We start from the raw sequence: 26,065 nt of genomic DNA on the forward strand, positions 1-26,065 counted from the left end.
GGAGTACACCTGAAATACCCTTGGAGTACACCTGGAGTACACCTGGAGTACCCTGAAATACCCCTGGAGTACCCTGAGTACCCCTGGAGTACCCCTGAAATACCCCTGGGTGCCCTGAAATACCCCTGGAGTACACCTGAAATACCCCTGGAGTACACCTGGAGTACCCTGGAGTACCCCTGAAATACCCCTGGAGTACCCCTGGAGTACCCCTGAAATACCCCTGGAGTGCCCCTGAAATACCCCTGAAATACCCCTGGAGTACCACTGGAGTACACCTGAAATACCCCTGGACTGCCCCTGAAATACCCCTGAAATACCCCTGGAGTACCCCTGGAGTACACCTGAAATACCCCTGGAGTACCCCTGAAATACCCATGGAGTACCCCTGGAGTACACCTGAAATACCCCTGAAATACCCCTGGAGTACCCCTGGAGTACACCCGAAATACCCCTGGAGTACCCCTGGAGTACCCCTGAAATACCCCTGGAGTACACCTGAAATACCCCTGGAGTACACCTGAAATACCCCTGGAGTACCCCTGGAGTACACCTGGAGTACACCTGAAATACCCCTGGAGTGCCCCTGAAATACCCCTGAAATACCCCTGGAGTACACCTGAAATACCCCTGAAGTACCCCTGGAGTACACCTGAAATACCCCTGGAGTGCCCCTGGAGTACCCCTGAAGTACCCCTGAAATACCCCTGAAGTACACCTGGAGTACACTTGAAATACCCCTGGAGTGCCCCTGAAATACCCCTGGAGTGCCCCTGGAGTACCCCTGAAATACCCCTGGAGTGCCCCTGAAATACCCCTGGAGTGCCCCTGAAATACCCCTGGAGTGCCCCTGGAGTACACCTGAAATACCCCTGGAGTGCCCCTGGAGTACCCCTGAAGTACCCCTGAAATACCCCTGGAGTGCCCCTGAAATACCCCTGAAATACCCCTGGAGTACACCTGGAGTACACCTGAAATACCCTTGGAGTACACCTGGAGTACACCTGGAGTACCCCTGAAATACCCCTGAAGAACCCCTGAAGTACCCCTGAAGTACCCCTGAAGTACCCCTGGAGTACACCTGGAGTACACCCGAAATACCTCTGGAGTACCCCTGAAATACCCCTGAAATACCCTTGGAGTACCCCTGAAGTACCCCTGGAGTACACCTGAAATACCCCTGGAGTGCCCCTGGAGTACACCTGAAGTACCCCTGAAGTACCCCTGGAGTACCCCTGGAGTACCCCTGGAGTACACCTGGAGTACCCCTGGAGTGCCCCTGGAGTGCCCCTGGAGTACACCTGAAATACCCCTGAAATACCCCTGGAGTACCCCTGGAGTACCCCTGAAATACCCCTGGAGTACCCCTGAAATACCCCTGGAGTACCACTGGAGTACACCTGAAATACCCCTGAAATACCCCTGGAGTACCCCTGAAATACCCCTGGAGTACCCCTGAAATACCCCTGGAGTACCACTGGAGTACACCTGAAATACCCCTGAAATACCCCTGGAGTACCACTGAAATACCCCTGGAGTACCACTGGAGTACACCTGAAATACCCCTGGAGTACCCCTGAAATGCCCCTGAAATACCCCTGGAGTACCACTGGAGTACCCCTGAAATACCCCTGAAGTACCCCTGAAATACCCCTCGAGTACCCCTGAAGAACCCCTGAAATGCCCCTGAAGTACCCCTGGAGTACCCCTGGAGTACACCTGAAATACCCCTGGAGTACACCTGAAATACCCCTGGAGGACCCCTGGAGTACCCCTGGAATACCCCTGGAGTACCCCTGAAATACCCCTGGAGTACCACTGGAGTACACCTGAAATCCCCCTGAAATACCCCTGAGTACCCTGAAATACTCCTGAAGTACCCTGAAATACCCTGAAATACCCTGGAGTACCCCTGAAATGCCCTGAAATACCCCTGGGTACACCTGAAATACCCCTGAAGTACCCCTGAAATACCCCTGGAGTACCCCTGAAGAACCCCTGAAATGCCCCTGAAATACCCGTGGAGTACCCCTGAGTACACCTGAAATACCCCTGAAATACCCTTGGAGTACCCCTGAAATACCCCTGGAGTACCCCTGGAGTACCCTGAAATACCCCTGGAGTACCCCTGAAATACCCCTGAAGTACCCCTGAAATACCCCTGGAGTACCCCTGAAATACCCCTGAAGTACCCCTGGAGTACCCCTGAAATACCCCTGAAATACCCCTGAAATACCCCTGAAATACCCCTGAAATACCCCTGAAGTACCCCTGAAATACCCTGGAGTACCCCTGAAATACCCCTGAAATACCCCTGGAGTACCCCTGAAATACCCCTGAAGTACCCCTGAAATACCCCTGGAGTACCCCTGAAGAACCCCTGAAATGCCCCTGAAGTACCCCTGAAATACCCCTGGAGTACCCCTGGAGTACCCCTGAAAAACCCCTGAAGTGCCCTTGGAGCACACCTGGTCAGGAAGGTGACCCGATGGTCACTCTGACAGAGCTCCAGAGTTCCTCTGTGGAGATGGGGACAACCTTCCAGAAGGACAACCATCTCTGCAGAACTCCACCAATCAGACCTTTATACTAGAGTGGCCAGAAGGAAGTCACTCCTCAGTAAAAGACACATGACAGCTTGCTTCGAGTTTTGTCAAAAGGCACCTTAAGAAACCTGATTCTCTGGTCTGTTGTAACCAATATTAAACTCTTTGACCTGAATGTCAAGCATCACGTCTGGAGGAAACCTGTCACCATCCCTACGGTGAAGCATGGTGGTGGTAGCATCATGCTGCTGTGGGGATGTTTTTCAATGGCAGGGACTGGGAGACTAGTCAGGATTGAGGGGAAAATGAACGGAGCAAAGTATTGAGAGATCCTTGATGAAAACCTGCTCCAGAGCAGTGCTCAGGACCTCAGACTGGGGCGAAGGTTCCTCTTCCAACAGGATAACGACACTAAGCACACAGCCAAGACAACGCAGGAGTGGCTCCAGGACAAGTCTCTGAATGTTCTTGAGAGGCCCAGCCAGAGCCCGGACCTGATCGAACATCTCTGGAGAGACCTGAAAATAGCTGTGCAGTGACGCTCCCCATCCAACCGGACAGAGCATGAGAAGATCTGCAGAGAAGAATGGGAGAAAATCCCCAAATACAGGTGTGCCAAGCTTGTAGGGTCATACCCAAGAAGACTCGATGCTGTAATCGCTGCCAAAGGTGCTTCAACAAAGTACTGAGTAAAAGGTCTGAATACTTAAATAAATATTATATTTCCGGTTTTGAATTTGGAATAAATTAGAAACAAATTCTAAAAACCTGTTTTTGTTTTGTCATTATGGGGTATTGTGATGTCATTCTGGGGTATTGTGATGTCATTCTGGGGTATTGTGATGTCATTATGTATTGTGTGTAGATGAATGAGGAAAAAACCCCAAATTGAATACATTTTAGAATGAAGCTGTAAAGCTGTAACGTAACGTAAATGTGAAAAAAGTAAACGTGTCTGAATCCGAAGGCACTGTGATAATCATCCTCCATGTTGAAATGTGACCACTGCTGACTGCAGAACTGAGAGGGATGGTCTTCTTGGTGAGGCATATTAAAACAGACATAACACCTTACAATGATCCTTCCTCTTATCCTAACCCTAACACTGAACCAGTTTTAACCACACTGAACCAGTTTTAACCACACTGAACCAGTTTTAACCACACTGAACCAGTTTTATCACACATTCTCATTCAAACTGTTAGCAGCAGACCAAGACAGCGAACACTGCAACAAAACAAGTAACCAAGTAAATACGAGCAGATGCGGCACCACCCTGTTGTTAACCAATTCAATCACAGTAGCATGAATTTCTACATCCCTTATAGTTTACCCTCGAGCACATACGAGGGAACTTGGTACTCACATCCTATGAGCATGACACAGATGGAGAAGATCTTCTCAGAGTTGGTGTTGGGGGAGACATTGCCAAAGCCCACGCTGGTCAGACTGGAGAAGGTGAAGTAGAGGGCCGTGACATACTTGTCCTTTATGGAGGGGCCCGAGCCCCGCACCGTGTCGTTGTAGTGTTTCCCCAACGACTCGCCAAGTGTGTGGAGCCAGCCGATGCTGCCGTTGCGCTCCACGCTGCCGATGGCGTACCAGATGCACGCCAGCCAGTGGGCGATGAGGGCGAACGTGCACATGAGCAGGAAGAGGACGGCGGCGCCATACTCTGAGTAGCGGTCCAGTTTCCTCGCCACGCGGACTAGCCGGAGGAGGCGGGCCGTCTTCAGCAGGCCAATCAGAGTGGTCGTCTGGCAAGAGAGAGGAGAAACAGTTTGTTTAGTGTCCAATCTTACCTTGGGAGGTCCTGTGTTGCAGAGTTCTGCTCCATACAAGCCGTAACAAAGCTGATTCAACTCATTAAAGTCTTGATTGAAGACTATTATTAGTCGATTGGTTGAATCAGATGTCTGGACCCACACTGGCCTTCTGTAGATAAGATTGGATAGCCCTGTTTTTTTATTTTTTTATTTTATTTCACCTTTATTTAACCAGGTAGGCTAGCTGAGAACAAGTTCTCATTTGCAACTGCGACCTGGCCAAGATAAAGCATAGCAGTGTGAACAGACAACAACACAGAGTTACACATGGAGTAAACAATAAACAATAAACAAGTCAATAACATAGTAGAAAAAAAAAAATCTATATATACATTGTGTGCAAAAGGCATGAGGAGGTAGGCAATAAATAGGCCATAGGAGTGAATAATTACAATTTAGCAGATTAACACTGGAGTGATAAATGATCAGATGAACATGTGCAGGTAGAGATACTGGTGTGCAAAAGAGCAGAAAAGTAAATAAAATAAAAACAATCTGGGGTTGAGGTAGGTAAATTGGGTGGGCTATATACCGATGGACTATGTACAGCTGCAGTGATCGGTTAGCTGCTCAGATAGCAGATGTTTAAAGTTGTTGAGGGAGATAAAAGTCTCCAACTTCAGAGATTTTTGCAATTCGTTCCAGTCGCAGGCAGCAGAGACCTAGAATGAAAGCCGGCCAAATGAGGTTTTGGCTTTAGAGATGATCAGTGAGATACACCTGCGGGAGCGCGTGCTACGGGTGGGTGTTGCCATCGTGACCAGTGAACTGAGATAAGGCGGAGCTTTTCCTAGCATGGACTTGTAGATGACCTGGAGCCAGTGGGTCTGGCGACGAATATGTAGCGAAGGCCAGCCGACTAGAGCATGCAGGTCGCAGTGGTGGGTGGTATAAGGTGCTTTAGTAACAAAACGGACAGCACTAGGATAAACTGCATCCAGTTTGCTGAGTAGAGTATTGGAAGCTATTTTGTAGATGACATCGCCGAAAGCGAGGATCGGTGGGATAGTCAGTTTTACTAGGGTAAGTTTGGCGGCGTGAGTGAAGGAGGCTTTGTTGCGAAATAAAAAGCCTACTCTAGATTTGATTTCGATTGCAGATGTTTGATATGAGTCTGGAAGGAGAGTTGGCAGTCTAGCCAGACACCTAGGTACTTATAGATGTCCACATATTCTAGGTCGGATCCATCCAGGGTGGTGATGCTAGTCGGGCGTACAGGGGCAGGCAGCGAATGGTTGAAAAGCATGCATTTGGTTTTTACTAGCGTTTAAGAGCAGTTGGAGGCCACGGAAGGAGTGTTGTATGGCATTGAAGCTCGTTTGGAGGTTAGATAGCACAGTGTCCAAGGAAGGGCCAGAAGTATACAGAATGGTGTCGTCTGCGTAGAGGTGGATCAGGGAATCGCCCGCAGCAAGAGCAACATCATTGATATATACAGAGAAAAGAGTCGGCCTGAGAATTGAACCCTGTGGTACCCCCATAGAGACTGCCAGAGGACCGGACAACATGCCTCCGATTTGACACACTGAACTCTGTCTGCAAAGTAGTTGGTGAACTTGGCAAGGCAGTCATTAGAATAACCGAGGCTACTGAGTCTGGAGGTCAGTTCAAAGTTAAAATTGCTTTATTGTCCGTTTAGGATAAATTACATTAGTGAAATTTATAAAATGTGCTGTGGACCATCCTCTGCCCTACACTTGTACCGGATCCCCTCAGGAGCACTGAGACCGTGGTCTGTATTAGCGGAGATCTTCCCATGAATCCTCACCCATGATTTACGGTGCTGTCGGTTGGTTCTGTTATTCCTACCCATTATACTTGTCTTGAGGAACCCCCACCATGTCTATACAGCAAATTAACAAGGACCCGATTACATCCCTGCTTGGCAGAAAGCCTAGTTCCTCACTTCACAATAAATGATAATCCTCTGCTGCGGAGAATGTCCACTTCCTTGGCTCACTGGCCACTTGAGGTTCAATTAATTAAACATTGGCAAAAAGGTTGACAGTACAAACTTTCACAGTTGTTTTTCTGCTCCTTTGTGGGGATATCCCTGACTTGTAGTTCATTGGAGGTCCATTAATAATGGAGTAATTGAAGGGAGTTTTTATTTTGGACGTCCCAAAAGCTAATTGCAAATAGCTGTCATTATTTGTGGTTATCTACGGGTAAATATATCTAACCACCCTTAAATACAAAATCAAACCTTTAAAACCAAGATTCATATCTGACAATCCCCGTAACTTAAGATGCATTCCAACACAGGTTGTCCTCACAAAACTCCATTACCCACAATGTACTTCCCCTATCCCCAATTCCTCACCTCCTCTCCGCTGCGGTAGATGAGCAGGTCGAAGGGGATGGCTGCCACCATGTCGATGAGGAACCAGCCCTTGAAGTAGTGGATCGCTATCCTCAGCGGGGCGCTGACCACCTCGTCGTTAGTGTTGACGTATGTCGTCCTGAAGTTGATGACGATGTCCACGATGAACATGATGTCCACGATGAGGTCGACCACGTTGAGCGGCGAGCATGAGTAGCCACAGTTCAACATGGTTGCCTCTTCCTGGTCGTGGAGGAGGAAGGCGGCGGAGTAAGGGGTCAAGATGGCCGTGTAGATGACCAGCAGCAGGATGAGCCAGTCCCACACCGCCTTGAAGGGGCTGTAGTGGAGGACGGTCCACTTGTGGATACGAGGTGCCTGGAGCTTGTACTCTGGGAGGACGTCGGCACCCAGTGACAGCACCTGGCGGGGGAGATGGAGAGAGGGTTTAGCCTTTCTGATCTGGTAGTTGGATCAATATGATAGCATTATACAGAGAGAGAGAGAGAGAGAGAGAGAGAGAGAGAGAGAGAGAGAGCAAGATAAAGACAAAGAGACAGAGAGACAGCGAGACAGGGAAAGAGAAGGATGGGATTCGGGCAGGGAAGGACAAGATGAAAGTTCCCCAAAACCTTACATTTACATTTGAGCGACTTAAAGTTAGTGTATTCATCTTAAGATAGCTCGGTGGGACAACCACATATCACATTCATAGTAAGCCATTTTTCCTCAGTAAAGTAGCTACCAGCAAAGTCAGAGCTAGATGGTGCCATAGAACATGGCTAACGTTTTACATTCTCCCAACCAATTGTGCAATTTTGTTATTTTTTGGCGTTTTGTGTAACTTATTTTTTAACTTACTGTGTACATAATGTCGCTACAACCGTCTCTTACGACCTAAAATAACTTCTAGACATCAGAAAAGCGAAGAAACTTATTCCTTTAACGAGTCCGGCAAGTCCAACGAGAAGGATATCCTGCTTTCACTGTAACAGGCCCAGATCCACGCCTTTCGCGTGAAGAAAAGACACCGGAAAAGGGGACGCATATCGAGAATCCTTCTGAAAATCTGGATGCGAGCGAGTAAACTCCCACTGCCTTCCATTCTTCTCGCTAACGTGCAATCATTGGACAATAAAATGGATGACCTACGATAAAGATTATCCTACCAATGGGACATTAAAAACTGTAACATCTTATGTTTCACCGAGACGTGGCTAAACGACGACACAGATAAAATAGAGCTGACTGGCTTCTCCATGCATCGGCAGTACAGAGCAGCTACATCTGGTAAGACAAGGGGCGGGGGTGTGTGTCAATTTGTCAATAACAGCTGGTGCCTGATATCTAATATTAAAGAAGTATCGAGGTATTGCTCGCCTGAGGTAAAATACCTCATGATAAGATGTGGACTGCACTATCTACCAAGAGAGTTCTCATCTGTATTATTCGTAGCCGTCTATTTACCACCACAAAGTGAAGCTGGCACTAAGACCGCACTCAACTAACTCTATAAGGCCATAAGCAAAGAAGAAAATGCTCACCCAGAAGCATCGCTCCTAGAGGCCTGGGACTTTAATGGAGTCAAACTTAAACCAGTTTTACTACATTTTTACCTGCATGTCACATGTGCAACCAGGGGGAAAAAAATCCTAGACCACCTTTACTCCACACACAGAGATGCATACAAAGCTCTCCCCCGCCCTCCATTTGGCAAATCTGACCATAATTCTATCCTCATGATTCCTGCTTACAAGCAAAAACTAATGCAGGAAGTACCAGTGACTCGGAAGGATACGGAAGTGGTCAGATGACGCGGATGCTATACTACAGGACTGTTTTGCTAGCACAGACTGGAATATGTTCTGGGATTCATTCAATGGCATTGAGGAATACACCACCTCAGTCATCGGCTTCATAAATAAGGGAAAAAGAAGATGACGTTATCCTCACAGTGACCGTACATACATACCTCAACCAGAAGCCATGGATTACAGGCAACATCCACATCAACATCCGCATCGAGCTAAAGTCTAGAACTGATGCTTTCAAGGAGTGGGAGACTAATCCGGACACTTATAAGAAATCCCGCTATGCCCTCAGACGAACCATTAAACAAGCAAAGCATCAATAATGGATTTAGATTGAATCCACCGGCATTGATGCTCGTCAGATGTGGCAGGTCTTGAAAACTATTACGGACTACAAAGGGAAACCCAAACACGAGCTGCCCAGTGATGCGAGCCCACCATATGAGCTAAATTCCTTTTATGCTCACTTCGAGGCAAGCAACACTGAAGCATGCACTAGAGCACCAGCAGTTCTGGATGACTGTGTGATAACGCTCTCGGTAGCCGATGAGAACAAAACCTTTAAACAGGTCAACATTCACAAGCCGCGGGGCCAGACAGATTACCAGAACGTGTAGTCAAAGCATGCATGGCCCAACAGGCAAGTGTCTTCACTGACATTTTCAACCTCTAGACCTGACCGAGTCTGTAATACCTACATGTTTCAAACAGACCACCATAGTCCCTGTGCCCAAGGAACCAAAGGTAACCTGTCTAAATGATTACCGCCCGTGGCACTCACGTTGGAAGCCATGAAGTGCTTTGAAAGGCTGATCATCAACAGGATCCTCCCGGACACCCTAGACCCACTCCAATTTGCATACCGCTCCAACAGATCCACAGATGATGCAATCTCAATCGCACTCGACACTGTCCTTTCTCACCAGGACAAAACGAACACCTATGTGAGAATGCTGTTCATTGACAACAGCTCAGCGTTCAACACCAATGTGCCCATGAAGCTCATCACTAAGCTAAGGACTCTGGGACTAAACACCTCCCTCTGCAACTGGATCCTGGACTTCCTGACCGCCCCGGGTGGTAAGAGTAGGCAACAACATGTCTGCCACGCTGATCCTTAACACTGGGGCCCCTCAGGGGTGTGTACTTAGTCCCCTCCTGTATTCCCTGTTAACCCACGACTGCGTGGCCAAACACGACTCCAACACCATCATTAAGTTTGCTGATGACACAACAGTGGTAGGCCTGATCACCGACAACAATGAGACAGCCTATAGGGAGGATATAGGAGACCTGGCAGTGTGGTGCAAGGACAACAACCTGTCCCTCACTGTGAGAAAGACTAAGGAGCTGATCGTGTACTACAGGAAAAGGCATACCAAACAGGCCCCCATTAACATGGACAGGAATATAGTGGAGCAGGGAGAGAGTTTCAAGTTCTTTGGTGTCCACATCACCAATGGACATTCCTGGTCCAAACATACCAAAACAGTAGTGAAGAGGAGACAACAAAACATATTCCCCCTCAGGAGACTGAAATGACTTGTCATGGGTCCCAAGATACTCAACAGGTTCTACAGCTGCACAATCAAGAGCATCCTGACCGGTTGCATCACCGCCTGGTATGACAACTGCTCGGCATCTGACCATAAGTTCCGACAGAGGGTAATGCGAACGGGCCAATATGTCACCGGGGCCAAGCTTCCTGCCATCCTGGACCTATATAATAGGCGGTATCAGAGTTTTTTCTGTTACCGCACGGCAAGTGGTACCGGAGCGCCAAGTCTAGGACCAAAAGGCTCCTCAACAGCTTTTACCCCAAGCCATAAGATTTCTGAACAATTCATAAAAACGCCACCGGACAATTTACATTGACACCCCCCTCCCTTTTGTACACTCGCTGTTTGTTTGTTACCTATACATAGTCACCTCGCCCCCACATACATGTACAGATGACCTCAACTAGCCTGTACCCCCGCACACAGACTAGGTACCGGTGCCTCCTGTTTATAGCCTCGTTATTCTTATTGTGTTACTTTTGTTATTACTCTTTGTTTTAGTCTACTTGGTATATATTTTCTTCTTCGTGAACTGCACTGTTGGTTAAGGGCTTGAAAGTAAGCATTTCACGGTAAAGTCTACACTTGTTGTATTCAGCGCATGTGACACACATTTTGATTTGATTTGATTTGATTTATTAAGGGGTAAAAAACAAAAAAAAATCAGAGGTAGGGTTTTAGATGTTTTCAGGAGATGGGCAGGGACTCTGCTATTCACCATTTGGGGTGCCTTGGACTGCGCTGAGTAGGAGCTGCCCTCCTGTAGGGGTGGGAGGACCAGGAGACTGGAGGTGGCAGAACGGAGTGCTCAGGTTGGGGTGTAGCGTTTGAGCAGAGCCTGAAGGTAGGTAGGGGCAGTTCATCTTGTTGCTTAAAATAGGCAAAAGTATCATGGTCTGATTGCCTAGGAGCAGAAACCACTCCCCCACAGCCACTGATTACGAAAACAACAACAGTCACAAATTGCCCTCACACAGTATCAATTCACAGGGTGTATAAGTAAGGATGGAAAAACACAGCAATTCCTTGCATGTGTTGTATTAACATTTAGCAATGAGAGCTCAGTGTCCAGTGAGGCTGATGGAAGCTGTTGTGATAGGAAGGCTTCTCATAAGGTAAACTCTCAAGCAGAATGGAAATGCCACACACACACACACACACACACACAACCCTGAACACTCCCCTGAACACGCAAACACAACAGCACACTCTAAACACACACCGAACACACCCCAACCACACCGAACACAAACCGAACACAAAAACAAACAGAAATTCACCAGTGGAGCCAAATTCAGTCAGAGCAATTCCAGTTGAGTGGCTTTGTTTCAGTTATTTATTCAGTCAGCAGCAATGAGAAGACAAACGAATCACAATGAGATTTCCCCTGGTCTCCCAGAATCACAGGAGATCATTGTGTGCCCCCCCCAACCGCTCTTTTTACGCTGCTGCTACTCTCTGTTCATCATATATGCATAGTCACTTTAACCATATCTACATGTACATACTACCTCAATAAGCCTGACTAACTTGTGTCTGTATGTAGCCTCTCTACTGTATATAGCCTCTCTACGGGTCCTGTGTGGCTCAGTCCTCTCTACTGTATATAGACTCTCTAGAGCATGGCGTATATAGCTTATATAGCCTCTCTACTGTATGTAGCCTATCTACTGTATATAGCCTCTCTACTGTATATAGCGCCTCTACTGTATATAGCCTCTCTACTGTATATAGCCTTATAGCCTCTCTACTGTATATAGCCTCTCGTATATAGCTGGGTATGCCTACTACTGTATATAGCCTCATACTGTATATAAGTAGCCTGGCCCTCTAGTATATAGCCTCTACTGATATATCCTTCTACTGTAAGTCTCTACTGCTGTTGGTATACAATATAGCCTGTCTGCTAAATGTATGGATATATTACTTATTTCATATATTTTACTGTATATAGCCTCTCTACTGTATATAGTCTCTCTAATGTATATAGCCTCTCTACTGTATATAGCCTCTCTACTGTATATAGCCTCTACTGTATATAGCCTCTCTACTGTATATAGCCTCGCTACTGTATATAGCCTCTCTACTGTATATAGCCTCTCTACTGTATATAGCCTGTATATAGCCTCTACTGTATATAGCCTCTCTACTGTATATAGTACTGTATATATCCTCTCTACTGTATGTATATAGCCTCGCTACTGTATATAGCCTCTCTACTGTATATAGCCTCTCTACTGTATATAGCCTCACTACTGTATATAGCCTCTCTACTGTATATAGCCTCTCTACTGTATATAGCCTCTCTACTGTATGTAGCCTCTGTACTGTACATAGCCTCTCTACTGTATGTAGCCTGTCTTTTTACTGTTGTTTTATTTCTTTACCTACCTGTTGTTCATCTAACACCTTTTTTGTACTATTGGTTAGAGCCTGTAAGTAAGCATTTCACTGTAAGGTGACATTTCACCTGTTGTTAGTAAGCATTTCACCTGTTGTATTCGGTGCACGTGACAAATTAACTTTGATTTGATGAAATCACACAACCGGCGTAATGTGTTGAATTCTCTCTTCGGGCCTGACTGGTCTAGCGGTAATACCTCAGCCTCTGGCATACATGTATATGTGTCAACGTAGGTTCAAATCCAGATTATTACTCTTTGACACAACCTCTATCTTTCCCCACTTCCATCCTTTCTCTTTATCTGTAAAAAAAATGTATATATATATATAAGAAAAACATATTTGTAGATACAAGGTTGACACCTTCAAAAGGCCTGTGAAAAGACATTGTGGTCTCGTTCCACTTTAAACAGTATCTATGGCGTAATTATGTTACCTCAGGCTACTGTAGTTCACCTGCTCCCAGAATGCTCCTCTCGCTGGTGTTTCCAGCTGAAGTGTGACAAAAGGGGGTTGGGGGGTGGAGGTGGGGAGGACAAGGGGAAGACCTGAATCCCTGGTAGGTCGCCTGAGGGTGGATAAGGCACTGCAGGTGTTCAGGCAAGGCAGGTGCGGTGCTAGACTGCAGGTAGCGCAGAGGGCAGGTGTCAGTGTGTGTGAATGAGATGCCTATAATTCACGGTGTGTTGGCCCTTCGCTATGGAGCTCAGTCATGTTCCTGAGCTTGACAGACACTGGGGGTTATCTATCATGTTAGGGTAGATGGTATCGTTTGTCACTGAGAAGGGCAAATCAAATCAACTTTTGGCAACTTTGCTTCTATGTCCTGCCTGTCCGTCATTTCTGGGGGAGGAGGCAGACATTGGGAAACAACATAGTCAATAGAAAAAACATGAGGTAAACGAGTTCAAAACCACAGACAGACAGACAGACAGACAGACAGACAGACAGATAGACAGATAGACAGACAGACATTTCGCATATATCATAAAAACGACATTTGAGAACCACAGCACTTTTGTAATGTAACTTTGTTGTAAGGTCTCTGGAGTTGTCAGTACAGATGTTATATCAGAATTTGATCACTCTGTTATCGCATACATTTTTCCTACGCGGCAGGAAAGTGTATTCTATTTCCACTTTAAAATTTCAGACTTGATTTATCCCAACAAAAAATGTATACATTTCTACAAAAATGTCCATGAATGAATTAATTCAAATTTCCTTTTGCTGCAGTATTATTTTCCCGCAGTGAGAAACTGATCAAATTACATTTTTTCCAACTGCTTACACACAATCCTTTCATGTCACACGATTTTTGAAACCTCTCACTCAAAGTGCAAAACTACACACCAAATATCCAAAACCATAAGCTATTTCTCAGCCTTTGACTCACACTACACACAATTCTTTATCGAAAACACAAAAATCTAACAGGAAGTGACTTGCTTTCCTTTTCCAAACACAACCAATCAAAATGCTACACTTATTCACCAGGTCACACACACACACTCCTCACATGTGCAAACACTTATAGCTTAACTTTTCACTAACCAATCACTGCTTTCCTGTAGTATAGGCCTATAAATAGGTCAAAGGTCAGATTACCTGTTTTGAACAATGGATGCCAACAATGGACAGAGAGCAAGAGGAGTAGGATAGAGAGGAAGAGGAAGAAGAGGATGAGGGCAAAGAAGAGAAGGAAGGAGAGCCATCTCTGATGAGATTAGGGCAACACTTGTTGATCATGTGATTAACCACGGTTTGACCATGAGAGAGGCTGGACTGAGAGTCCAGCCCAACTTGAGTCGATTTACAGTGGCATCCAGGTTGCCTCTGTCCAAGGTTGGATACACCATGCTAGGAGATACTTCCCTCCATGTGGGGACATAGAGGTTGCCTCTGTCATAGTATTGCATAAACATTTAACTCTAAGCCATCCATTACTGCACTGCATTGAATGAATGGGATACTATCCCTCCATGAATGGGGACATAGAGGTTGCCTCTGTCCAAGGTTGGATACGCATGCTGGAGATGACTTCCCTCCATGTGGGGACATAGAGGTTGCCTCTGTCCAAGGTGAACAAGAGACGCAATTATAAATATGGTTTTGGCTCCATGTGGGGACATAAGAGGTTGCCTCTGTCCAAGGTTGGATACACCATGCTGTAGGAGATACTTCCTCCATGTGGGGACATAGAGGTTGCCTCTGTCCATTTGAGGTTGGACACCATGCTGACTTTGGAGATAACTTCCCTCCATGTGGGGACATAGATATTTACTGCCTCTGTCCAAGGTTGGATACGGAGCTGGATGATAATTCACCATGTGGGGACATAGAGGTTGCCTCTGTCCAAGGTTGGATACGCCATGCTAGGAGATTACCAATGTCCCTCCATGTGGGGACATAACTAGTGTTGCCTCTGTCCAAAGTTGGATACACCACACTGGGTCCGTAGATACTTCCCTCCATGTGGGGACATAGAATGTTGTCCCTGTCCAGGTTGGATACACCATGCTAGGAGATACTTCCCTCCATGTGGGGACATAGAGGTTGCCTCTGTCCAAAACTGGTTTGATACATCCACAATGTGTAGATTTGTACTTCCCTCCATGTGGGGACATAGAGGTTGCCTCTGTCCAAGGTTGGACACCATGCTAGGAGATACTTCCCTCCATGTGGGGACATAGAGGTTGCCTCTGTCCAAGGTTGGACACCATGCTAGGAGATACTTCCCTCCATGTTTGGAAAGAGAAAGCGTATCTTGTGATGTGGACAAAGTATTGTGGTCAGAAGAGATGAAGCGAAGCTTAGCACTGGTGACTGCCCCCCCCTACCAATTCCTGGACTGCCCCCCCGGGACCCCACACACACAATGGTGTTCTTTACTGTATTCTAAAGAATATACTTTTGGTTTACATATATTTATGGTTTTGTTGTATGCTACTTTATACAACTGTAATGTTTGGCCTAATAAATATTTTCTGTTTCTACATTGCTTGGTGTTTACAGTGTACTTGTTACCCCTCTCAGCAGATGACTTTCACTGTAGAACATTGTATTGAAATGTAGATATAAGCCTATGAAAGACCAAAGAGCAACAGTGTTAACATGGTATATCCAAAAATGTACTACTATGAAAGCGGTGTTTGCCATTTGATGCAAACGCTTCATTCTGACATGTGTTTATGGCACTTTGAATGCAGTGTTACATTTTGAAGGAGATGTGAGGCATTTTGTGCGTGCAGTTTTGGGAAATGTGTGTAGAGTTTTGAAAAAAGGAGACCGTTTTGAAAACGTGTGTAAGCAGTTGGCAAAACACTGTAAGATAGTACATCTGTAGATATGATGAAAAGACTGGTCCCCTGTTCGAACAGCTCTGCTCTGCCTTAATTTACTCAGCCCCTGCATGTTGTTCACTACCTTCATGTCTCTGGCTCGTCCTCTCTCTCACTGGCTTGCTGTTTGTCCCTGGAAAGGGCTAGCAGTGTCTATCAATGGAGGGTACCAGGTCAGGAAGGTACAAGCAAGAGGGAATTGATTCGGTACAAGCAGTGCGATGTCACCTCTGAAACAATAAGGATTTTTGTCTCTCGGGAAGAGAGCGTGAACATTAACGAGGAGCACTGCAGCAGGATTTGAATACTGAGGATACGGGACATGCCAGTCCATCTGTTTATAAGTATTGATTTGAATTAGCATTTTTGGGCTAATTCCATTTCCCCCATTCTAATCAATTTGGCAGGGAGCTTTGGGTAGATGCTAAAACAATTACTAAAATAATTACATTGAGAGCAGACAAGCAAGAGATTTGCCAAAGCCTCGAGAGAATTGGGGAGAGCTCTCGGTGTCCTGAATGTGGCATTTATAGGCATTCATCAATTGGTTTACATTAGACTCAAAACTGGCCTAAAGCCAAAGTATTTTCAATCCAACTTTAAAAGTAGCCTCTTTAGTGCAGAGTGTGTGTGTGTGTGTGTGTGTCAGTGTGTGCGTGTGTGTGTGTCAATGTGTGCATGTGTGTCAGTGTGTGCATGTGTGTGTGTCAATGTGTGCGTGTGTGTGTGTCACTGTTTGTGTATCAGTATGTTTGTACTGTATATGTGTGTGTGTGTGTGTGTGTGTGTGTGTGTGTGTGTCAGTGTGTGTGTGTGTCAGTGGGTGTGTGTGTCAGTGTATCAGTGTGTGTATGTGCCAGTGTGTGTGTGTGTGTGTGTGTCAGTGTGTCGGTCAGTGTGTGTGTGTGCGTCAGTGTGTGTTTGTGTGTCAGCGTGTGTTTGTGTGTCAGCGTGTGTTTGTGTGTCAATGTGTGTGTGTGTCACTGTGTATGTGTGTGTGTCACTGTGTATGTGTGTTTGTCACTGTGTATGTGTGTGTGTGTGTGTGTGTGACATAAACTCACAGCGGCATATTGAAAGACATTGACTGGTCAGTCTCCCAGTGATGAATGTGGATGAGAGCTGAAGCCAAGGGAACGTGTCAGAAATAAATAACCCGTCAGCAACCAGCATGAACCAATTTAACGCTGTGTAAGGGCAAACAGGGATGGTTACCGTGACGCTAGATGGACTGCCATCACCGTGATGCTAGATGGACTGCCATCACCATGATGCTAGACAGACTGCCATCACCGTGACGCTAGATGGACTGCCATCACAGTGATGCTAGATGGACTGCCATCAAAGTGATGCTAGATGGACTGCCATCACCGTGATGCTAGATGGACTGCCATCACAGTGATGCTAGATGGACTGCCTTCACCATGACGCTAGATGGACTGCCATCACAGTGATGCTAGATGGACTGCCATCACCGTGATGCTAGATGGACTGCCATCACCATGATGTCAGACAGACTGCCATCACCATGATGCTAGACAGACTGCCATCACCATGATGCTAGACAGACTGCCATCACCATGATGCTAGATGGACTGCCATCACCGTGATGCTAGATGGACTGCCATCACCATGATGCTGGATGGACTGGCATCACCATGATGCTAGATGGACTGCCATCACCGTGATGCTGGATGGACTGCCATCACCATGATGCTGGATGGACTGCCATCACCGTGATGCTAGATGGACGGCCATCACCGTGATGCTAGATGGATGGCCATCACCGTGATGCTAGATGGACTGCCATCACCATGATGCTAGATGGACGGCCATCACCATGATGCTAGACTGACTGCCACCACCATGATGCTAGACGGACGGCCATCACCGTGACGCTAGATGGACGGTCATCACCATGATGCTAGACAGACTGCCATCACCATGATGCTAGACGGACGGCCATCACCATGATGCTAGATGGACTGCCATCACCATGATGCTAGACAGACTGACATCACCATGATGCTAGACGGACGGCCATCACCGTGACGCTAGATGGACTGCCATCACCATGATGCTAGACAGACTGCCATCACCATGATGCTAGACAGACTGCCATCACCATGATGCTAGACAGACTGCCATCACCGTGATGCTAGATGGACTGCCATCCCCATGATGCTAGACGGACTGCCATCACCCCTCTGTCTGATAGACTGTAGCTGTTTGTGATGTAATATGCACAGGGTCCTCCCCTCTGTTTCATAGACTGTAGCTGTTTGTGATGTAATATGCACAGGGTCCTCCCCTCTGTTTCATAGACTGTAGCTGTTTGTGATGTAATATGCACAGGGTCCTCCCCTCTGTCTGATAGGCTGTAGCTGTTTGTGATGTAATATACACAGGGTCCTCCCCTCTGTCTGATAGACTGTAGCTGTTTGTGATTTAATATACACAGGGTCCCATCCAGCTGACGACAACTGAAAGTCTTGCTGTTGATAAGAAGCTCTATAATCTGTTCTTAAACCTCTTGAAGCTAGGGGGCACTAATTTCATTTTTGGAAAAATAACGTGCCTTAAGTAAACGGCCTATTTCTCAGGACCAGATGCTAGAATATGCATATAATTGACAGCTTAGGATAGAAAACACTCTAAAGTTTCCAAAACTGTAAAAATATTGTCTGTGAGTATAACAGAACTGATATTGCAGGCGAAAGCCTAAGAAAAATCCAATCAGGAAGTGACTCTTGTTTTGAAACCATTGTGTTCCTATTCATCCCTATTGGCCATTGAAAGGGATATCAACCAGATATTCCCTAAGGTGTCTACAGCATTTTGACATAGTTTCACGCCTTTATGTTGAAGAATGAGCGTAAATGACTACATTGCGTAAGTGGCCAGCTGAGGGCTCTCAGAGTGATTCTTGCATAGGTAGTCATTTTTCCTCTCGCACCTACTGAAAAGCCAATTGTCCCGGTTGATATATTACCGAATAGATATTTGAAAAAGACCTTGAGGATTGATTATAAAAAAACGTTTGCCATGTTTCTGTCGATATTATGGATATAGTTTAGATTTTTTGGGGGCGTTGTCGTGACCGTTATTTACGGTGGATTTCTCAACATAACGTGACCAACAAACGGAGGTATTTTGGGTATAAAAATAATCTTTATGGAACAAAAGGAACATTTGCTGTCTAACTGGGAATCTCGTGAGTGAAAACATCCGAAGCTCATCAAAGGTAAATGATTAATTTGATTGCTTTTCTGATTTTTGTGACCAAGCTTCCTGCTGCTAGCTGGACATAATGCTATGCTAGGCGATCGATAAACTTACACAAACGCTTGACTTGCTTTGGCTGTAAAGCATAATTTAAACATCTGAGATGACAGGGTGATTAACAAAAGGCTAAGCTGTGTTTCACTATGTTTCTGACACCACAGTCTTTTTTTTACAGAAGATGTCCATGCCATGTGTGACGTGGGACATTCTTCCAGCACTAATGGAACTCATAAACAATTCAGGGGCTTCAGTTTTCTACTGTAAACGTGTGATGTCACAGGGACCTCAGGTCGTTCTACATCAACCAACGCTAGATCGGTTGTCATTTCGGGAGCGTTCGGGATTGATACCCTTTTTAATAATGCAATTACATCCTACGACTCGTATAAGATATAGGATGCTATTAGGCCGACAACGCTTTGCCAACAGGCAGCCGCTGCTAAGAACATAAGGGTCACCATGACACAACCAGCACTGACAAAAGCAACAGATATGGCAGTGAAGCCAATCAATGTGTTTGAGCTACATATACCCAGTTCTCACCCTGCCTTGACATGTCTTAGATATAAGATATAAGTACAATGAAAAGTGTGAGCGAGATCACTGTCTTCTTTTTCAGTGTCATAGCCAACACAGGAGAATGCGAGTGAGAGAGAGAGAGAGAGATCGAAAGCAAACTCAACTCCCGTATCTACTGGGTGAAATACCACAGTGTGTCGTCACAGCAGCAAGATTTGTGACCTGTTGCCACAGGAAAGGGGCAACCAGTGAAGAACAAACACCATTGTAAATACAACCCATATTTATGTTTATTTATTTTCCCTTTTGTACTTTAACTATTTGTACATCATTACAACACTGTATACAGACATCATGTGACATTTGAAATGTCTTTATTCTTTTAGAACTTGTGTGAGTGTAATGTTTACTGTTCATTTTTTATAGTTTATTTAACTTTTGTTTATTATCTATTTTGCTTGCATTGGCAAATGGGAACATATGTTTCCCATGCCAATAAAGCCCTTGAAGTGAATTGTTAGAAGAGGACACCAACCTATATGAGAGGATCTCTCTGGCTCTCTACACCAGCATATTCTATTCAAGTAGCCCGTTTCCACCAGTTTGAATCCAATGCATTGTGGCATACATGCTCACATGCAGTCAGCAGCAAGCCCAGATGTAAGATGAACAGTATATAGCACATACAGCCATATTTCATGCAAATGCTATATCTATTTTGATCTTGGCCTGTTTATAAGTGTAAGGGCGGCAGGGTATCCTAGTGGTTAGAGTGTAGAGGCGGCAGGGTAGCCTAGTGGTTAGAGTGTAGAGGCGGCAGGGTAGCCTAGTGGTTAGAGCGTTGGACTAGTAACCGAAAGGTTGCAAGTTCAAATCCCCAAGCTGACAAGGTACCAATCTGTCGTTCTGCCCCTGAACAGGCAGTTAACCCACTGTTCCTAGGCTGTCATTGAAAATAAGAATTTGTTCTTAACTGAAAAATGCTACTAAAAGAGTCAGTTAGATATTTGCTTTTGTGGAGAAGAGAGACTTAAAGCCCAACTCTTTCCTGTTGGAGGCTAAAGTGAAGGAGAAGAGAGATTCAAAGCCCTAATCCTCCGTGTTGGAGGCTAAAGTGAAGAAGAAGAGAGACTCAAAGCCCCAATCCTCCGTGTTAGAGGCTAAAGTGAAGAAGAAGAGAGACTTAAAGCCCTACTCCTTCCTGTTGGATGCTCGAATGAAGGAGAAGAGAGACTTAAAGCCCCACTCCTTCCTGTTAGAGGTTAAAATGAAGGAGAAGAGGGAGAAGAGAGACATTTAAAGTGATGATGGTGCTGATGAAAAAGTAAGGAGTTGGTTGGAGCTTAGAGAGAGAGTGAGAGGGCGAAAGAAAGCTGGGAATCTGGGGATGGGAGGATTGTAAAGATGGAGGCAAGATTATGTCTGGCTCCTCTGTGAGGTAATATGCTCTTTTGTTATGTTTAATGGGAACCAGCAGCGGTGGATAGGGAAAGGTCACGGAGAAAGCCAAGTCCACCCCCAACAAGTAGAACAAGGTGGACAGAGAGAGCATCCTTGTCTTGTGCCACATCCCAAAGGGAATCTATCAGAATTCAAACCGTTAGTAGTCACCATGGCATTTGGATGAGAATATAAGTACTTAATCTATTTAATAAAGTTTTGGCTCATGTTGAACGAACAGAAAGCTCCAATCCTGTGGAACACCTTCTCAGCATCAAGACAGCAGGACAGGGTCTCACACACACACACACACACACACACACACACACACACACACACACACACACACACACACACACACACACACACACACACACACACACACACACACACACACACACACACACACACACACACACACACACACACACACACTCTCTCTCTCTCATTTCAATTCAATGTAATATGGTCATACATTTGGCAGGAGGTTAGAAAGAGCAGCTCAGTTTCCACCTCATTTTGTGGGCAGTGTGCACGTAGCCTGTCTTCTCTTGAGAGCCAGGTCTGCCTATGACGGCCTTTCTCAATAGCAAGGCTATGCTCACTGAGTCTGTACATGGTCAAAGCTTTCCTTAAGTGTGGGTCAGTCACAGTGGTCAGGTATACTGCCACGGTGTACTCTCTGTTTAGGGCCAAATAGCATTCTAGTCTATCACCTGCATATCCACCTGATCGTTATTGCTTCCCAAATCACTGGTGGGTGGCTTTTTATCAGCGATGCTTCGTACCACCGGGTCATCTGATGAATAGCCATTTGCAACCAGCACTTCAATTCTGAATACGATACAAATATGATACGACACACAAATCGTATACTTTGGTTATAGGCATACCTGGATTCATCAGCACATCACAAACCTACGTACATAACCAATCCACAACATTTCACAGATACAGCTCCAGGTATATACACCACATATACACAAACAAAGTCAATTCAATGCACTTTTAACTCAAAGAACAGTCTTCAACTATAAGGGGCCTTATTGAGCCCAGCTAGATGTGTCTTTGAGGGACTAGAGCACCCTGCATCCCCACACCCTGCATCCCCTGGATCCCCACCCTGCATCCCCACACCCTGCATCCCCTGGATCCCCACACCCTGCATCCCCTGGATCCCCACCCTGCATCCCCACCCTGGATCCCCACCCTGCATCCCCACCCTGCATCCCCATCCTGGATCCCCACCCTGGATCCCCACCCTGCATCCCCACCCTGCATCACCACCCTGCATCCCCACCCTGGATCCCCACCCTGCATCCCCACCCTGGATCCCCACCATGGATCCCCTGCTGTTTACGCAATCGTAAAATGGCCCATTTTAAATTGGAATCTCGGTCAGGTGGGCATTATTTAAAAGCTTGTTCTATTTCCAACATGACTAGCTACGTTTTAAAATATGATCTTAGAGTATTAGGCTTTCACAAGGCAATTCAGAGAAACAGGTCATCATTTGGGAACGCTTAGAAAGGAGTCATGAGTGCCTTCAAGTGATTGTTCCAAGGCAAATTGTCTTCACAGAAGACAAACGCAGGTTCATTGTGTTCAGAACAACCCAGGGTATGACGCCATGTCATCTTGTAACTGTACATCAAACATAGTGATCATGAACTTTGAAACTGTATATGACACAACTTTTATGATGTGGAAATGAGAAGTGCACATTTGGACTTACGGTTGTCCGGCTTGTATGACATCAAAGCGGTATTTATTCTAATTATAATCCAGCACGGATATTGAACCAACGGTCCGCGGAGTTACTGCAGGGGGTTTGAGTAAATAAATCAATAGAATGTAGGTGGACCCCCCCCCCCAATGTTTTATGAATGTCGCTAGCAACAACAGAATAAACACATTTTTAATGAAATGCCTACAGTGTAAAAGAGGATACTGTCTTCTTTCTAATGACGTCAACTTAATTTCTCAACTCCTAATATTGAGCTAATTACACTCACTGGAGCTAATTACACTCACTGGAGTTAATTACACTCACTGGAGCTAATTACACTCACTGGAGCTAATTACACTCACTGGAGTTAATTACACTCACTGGAGCTAATTACACTCACTGGAGCTAATTACACTCACTGGAGTTAATTACACTCACTGGAGCTAATTACACTCACTGGAGCTAATTACACTCACTGGAGCTAATTACACTCACTGGAGCTAATTACACTCACTGGAGCTAATTACACTCACTGGAGTTAATTACACTCACTGGAGCTAATTACACTCACTGGAGTTAATTACACTCACTGGAGCTAATTACACTCACTGGAGCTAATTACACTCACTGGAGCTAATTACACTCACTGGATCTAATTACACTCACTGGAGCTAATTACACTCACTGGAGCTAATTACACTCACTGGAGCTAATTACACTAATTACACTCACTGGAATTACACTCACTGGAGCTAATTACACTCACTGGAGAATTACACTCACTGGAGCTAATTACACTCACTGGAGCTAATTACACTCACTGGAGCTAATTACACTCACTGGAGCTAATTACACTCACTGGAGCTAATTACACTCACTGGAGCTAATTACACTCACTGGAGCCAATTACACTCACTGGAGCTAATTACACTCACTGGAGCTAATTACACTCACTGGAGCTAATTACACTCACTGGAGCTAATTACACTCACTGGAGCTAATTACACTCACTGGAGCTAATTACACTCACTGGAGCACACTGGAGCTAATTACACTCACTGGAGCTAATTACACTCACTGGAGCTAATTACACTCACTGGAGCTAATTACACTCACTGGAGATAATTACATTACACTCACTGGAGCTAATTACACTCACTGGAGCTAATTACACTCACTGGAGCTAATTACACTCACTGGAGCACACTCACTGGAGCTAATTACACCCACTGGAGCTAATTACACTCACTGGAACTAATTACACTCACTGGAGCTAATTACACTCACTGGAGCTAATTACACTCACTGGAGCTAATTACACCCACTGGAGCCAATTTCACTCATTAGAGCTAATTACACTCATTGGAGCTAATTGCACTCATTGGAGCCAATTACACTCACGGGAGCCAATTACACTCACTGGAGCTAATTGCACTAATTGGAGCTAATTACACTCATTGGAGCTAATTACACTCATTGTAGCTAATTACACTCATTGGAGCTGATTACACTCATTGGAGCTAATTACACTCATTTGAGCTAATTACACTCATTGGAGTTTCTGACATTTGGAAAAGACCCCCACGAGTACCAGCTATAGCAAGTGCCAATTGCTACTGGTAAGCTTTCTTGACATACATTTTTATGCCAACACCTTGGTTAACCTTGCTTAACCAGCTGTAACAGCTGCTATTGCCGAAAATGTGTTTAGCGTTTAAATGTTTTTTGGAGTTACCTTTCTAGCTGTTAGGCTACAGTATGTTAGCGTTTACACTTCCCATTCAAATTATAATGTGGGGAGGTCAAACTAATGAAAAACTATCTACCAAATCCATTCATTTGAAAATGCTGATTACTTCTTGTGAAAATATATATTTTTGCTAACATATGATAGGGATCCCTGGGTTGCCGGTTTACCTGGGAGGGGGTCCCTGTGTCACCAGTTTGTCTGGGTGGGGGTCCCTGTGTCGCCAGTTTGCCTGGGAGGGGGTCCCTGTGTCGCCAGTTTGCCTGGGCGGGGGTCCCTGTGTCGCCAGTTTGCCTGGGAGGGGGTCCCTGTGTCGACATTTTGCCTGGGAGGGGATCCCTGGGTCACCGGTTTGCCTGGGAGGGGATCCCTGTGTCACCAGTTTGTCTGGGCGGGGGTCCCTGTGTCGCCAGTTTGCCTGGGAGGGGATCCCTGTGTCGCCAGTTTGCCTGGGCGGGGGTCCCTGTGTCGCCAGTTTGCCTGGGAGGGGATCCCTGGGTCACCAGTTTGCCTGGGCGGGGGTCCCTGTGTCGCCAGTTTGCCTGGGAGGGGGTCCCTGGGTCACCAGTTTGCCTGGGATGGCGTCCCTGTGTCTTTGCCTGGGAGGGGATCCCTGTGTCACCAGTTTGCCTGGGCGGGGGTCCCTGTGTCGCCAGTTTGCCTGGGAGGGGATCCCTGTGTCACCAGTTTGCCTGGGAGGGGGTCCCTGGGTCACCAGTTTGCCTGGGATGGCGTCCCTGGGTCATCAGTTTGCCTGGTGAGTATTAGAATTGGAATTGGAATTTCAGTGTACTTTCTGAATTGCCTGGAATTTAAATGGAATTGAACCGTACGCTGGATCTGACCTTTTGTGTTTTCATGCCAACAGAAACACGGAAACAACACTGTGTTGTAGAATCTGTTATTTATGGGCCCCGTGTGGCTCAGCTTGCAACGCCAGGGTTGGGGCTTCGATTCCCACGGGGGTTCAGTATGAAAAAGTATGAAAATGTATGCAGTCACTACTGTAAGTTGCTCTGGATATCTGATAAATTATCTGATAAATTACTCAAATGTAAAAAAATATATATATTTACCAGGAGAAGGTAAAGGCCTACACTTTTTGTATGTGACAAATAAAGTTTGATTTGATTTGAGAAAGGCCAGAGTTATGCTTGGACCACAATCACCTCTATCACCTCTATCACCTCTATCCCAAACACTCCTGTTAGATCAGAATTAATCTGATACTTACTTAACGGGATCGATGTGACAACAGCCAGTGAATGTGCAGGGCGCCAAATTCAAAACAACAGAAATCTCACAATTAAAATTCCTCAAACATACAAGTATCTTATACAATTTTAAAGGTAATCTTGTTGTTAATCACACCACTGTGTCCGATTTAAAATAGGCTTTATATAGAAAGCACCACAAACGATTATGTTAGGTCAGAGCCAAGTCACAAAAACACATAGCCATTTTTCTAGCCAAAGTGTGGGGAGTCACAAAAAGGAGAAATAGAGATAGAATTCATCACTAACCTTTGATGATCTT

The 26,065-nt window shown here is 45.7% G+C and overlaps 1 protein-coding gene across 1 annotated transcript in view; it reads right to left on the reverse strand.

The window, feature by feature from the left end:
• The window catches only part of LOC135521686 (potassium voltage-gated channel subfamily H member 2-like), a 298,098-nt gene that overhangs the window by 8,443 nt on the left and 263,590 nt on the right, over positions 1-26,065 (reverse strand). The window contains exons 7-8 of the mRNA XM_064947361.1: positions 6,696-7,118; positions 3,913-4,303 (exon numbers count right to left, since the gene is read on the reverse strand). Of these exons, the coding sequence (XP_064803433.1) occupies positions 3,913-4,303; positions 6,696-7,118 (814 nt within the window). The remainder of the gene's footprint in view (positions 1-3,912; positions 4,304-6,695; positions 7,119-26,065) is intronic.

The sequence above is a fragment of the Oncorhynchus masou genome, chromosome 30 (assembly GCF_036934945.1).
Source record: "Oncorhynchus masou masou isolate Uvic2021 chromosome 30, UVic_Omas_1.1, whole genome shotgun sequence".
Taxonomy (NCBI): domain Eukaryota; kingdom Metazoa; phylum Chordata; class Actinopteri; order Salmoniformes; family Salmonidae; genus Oncorhynchus; species Oncorhynchus masou.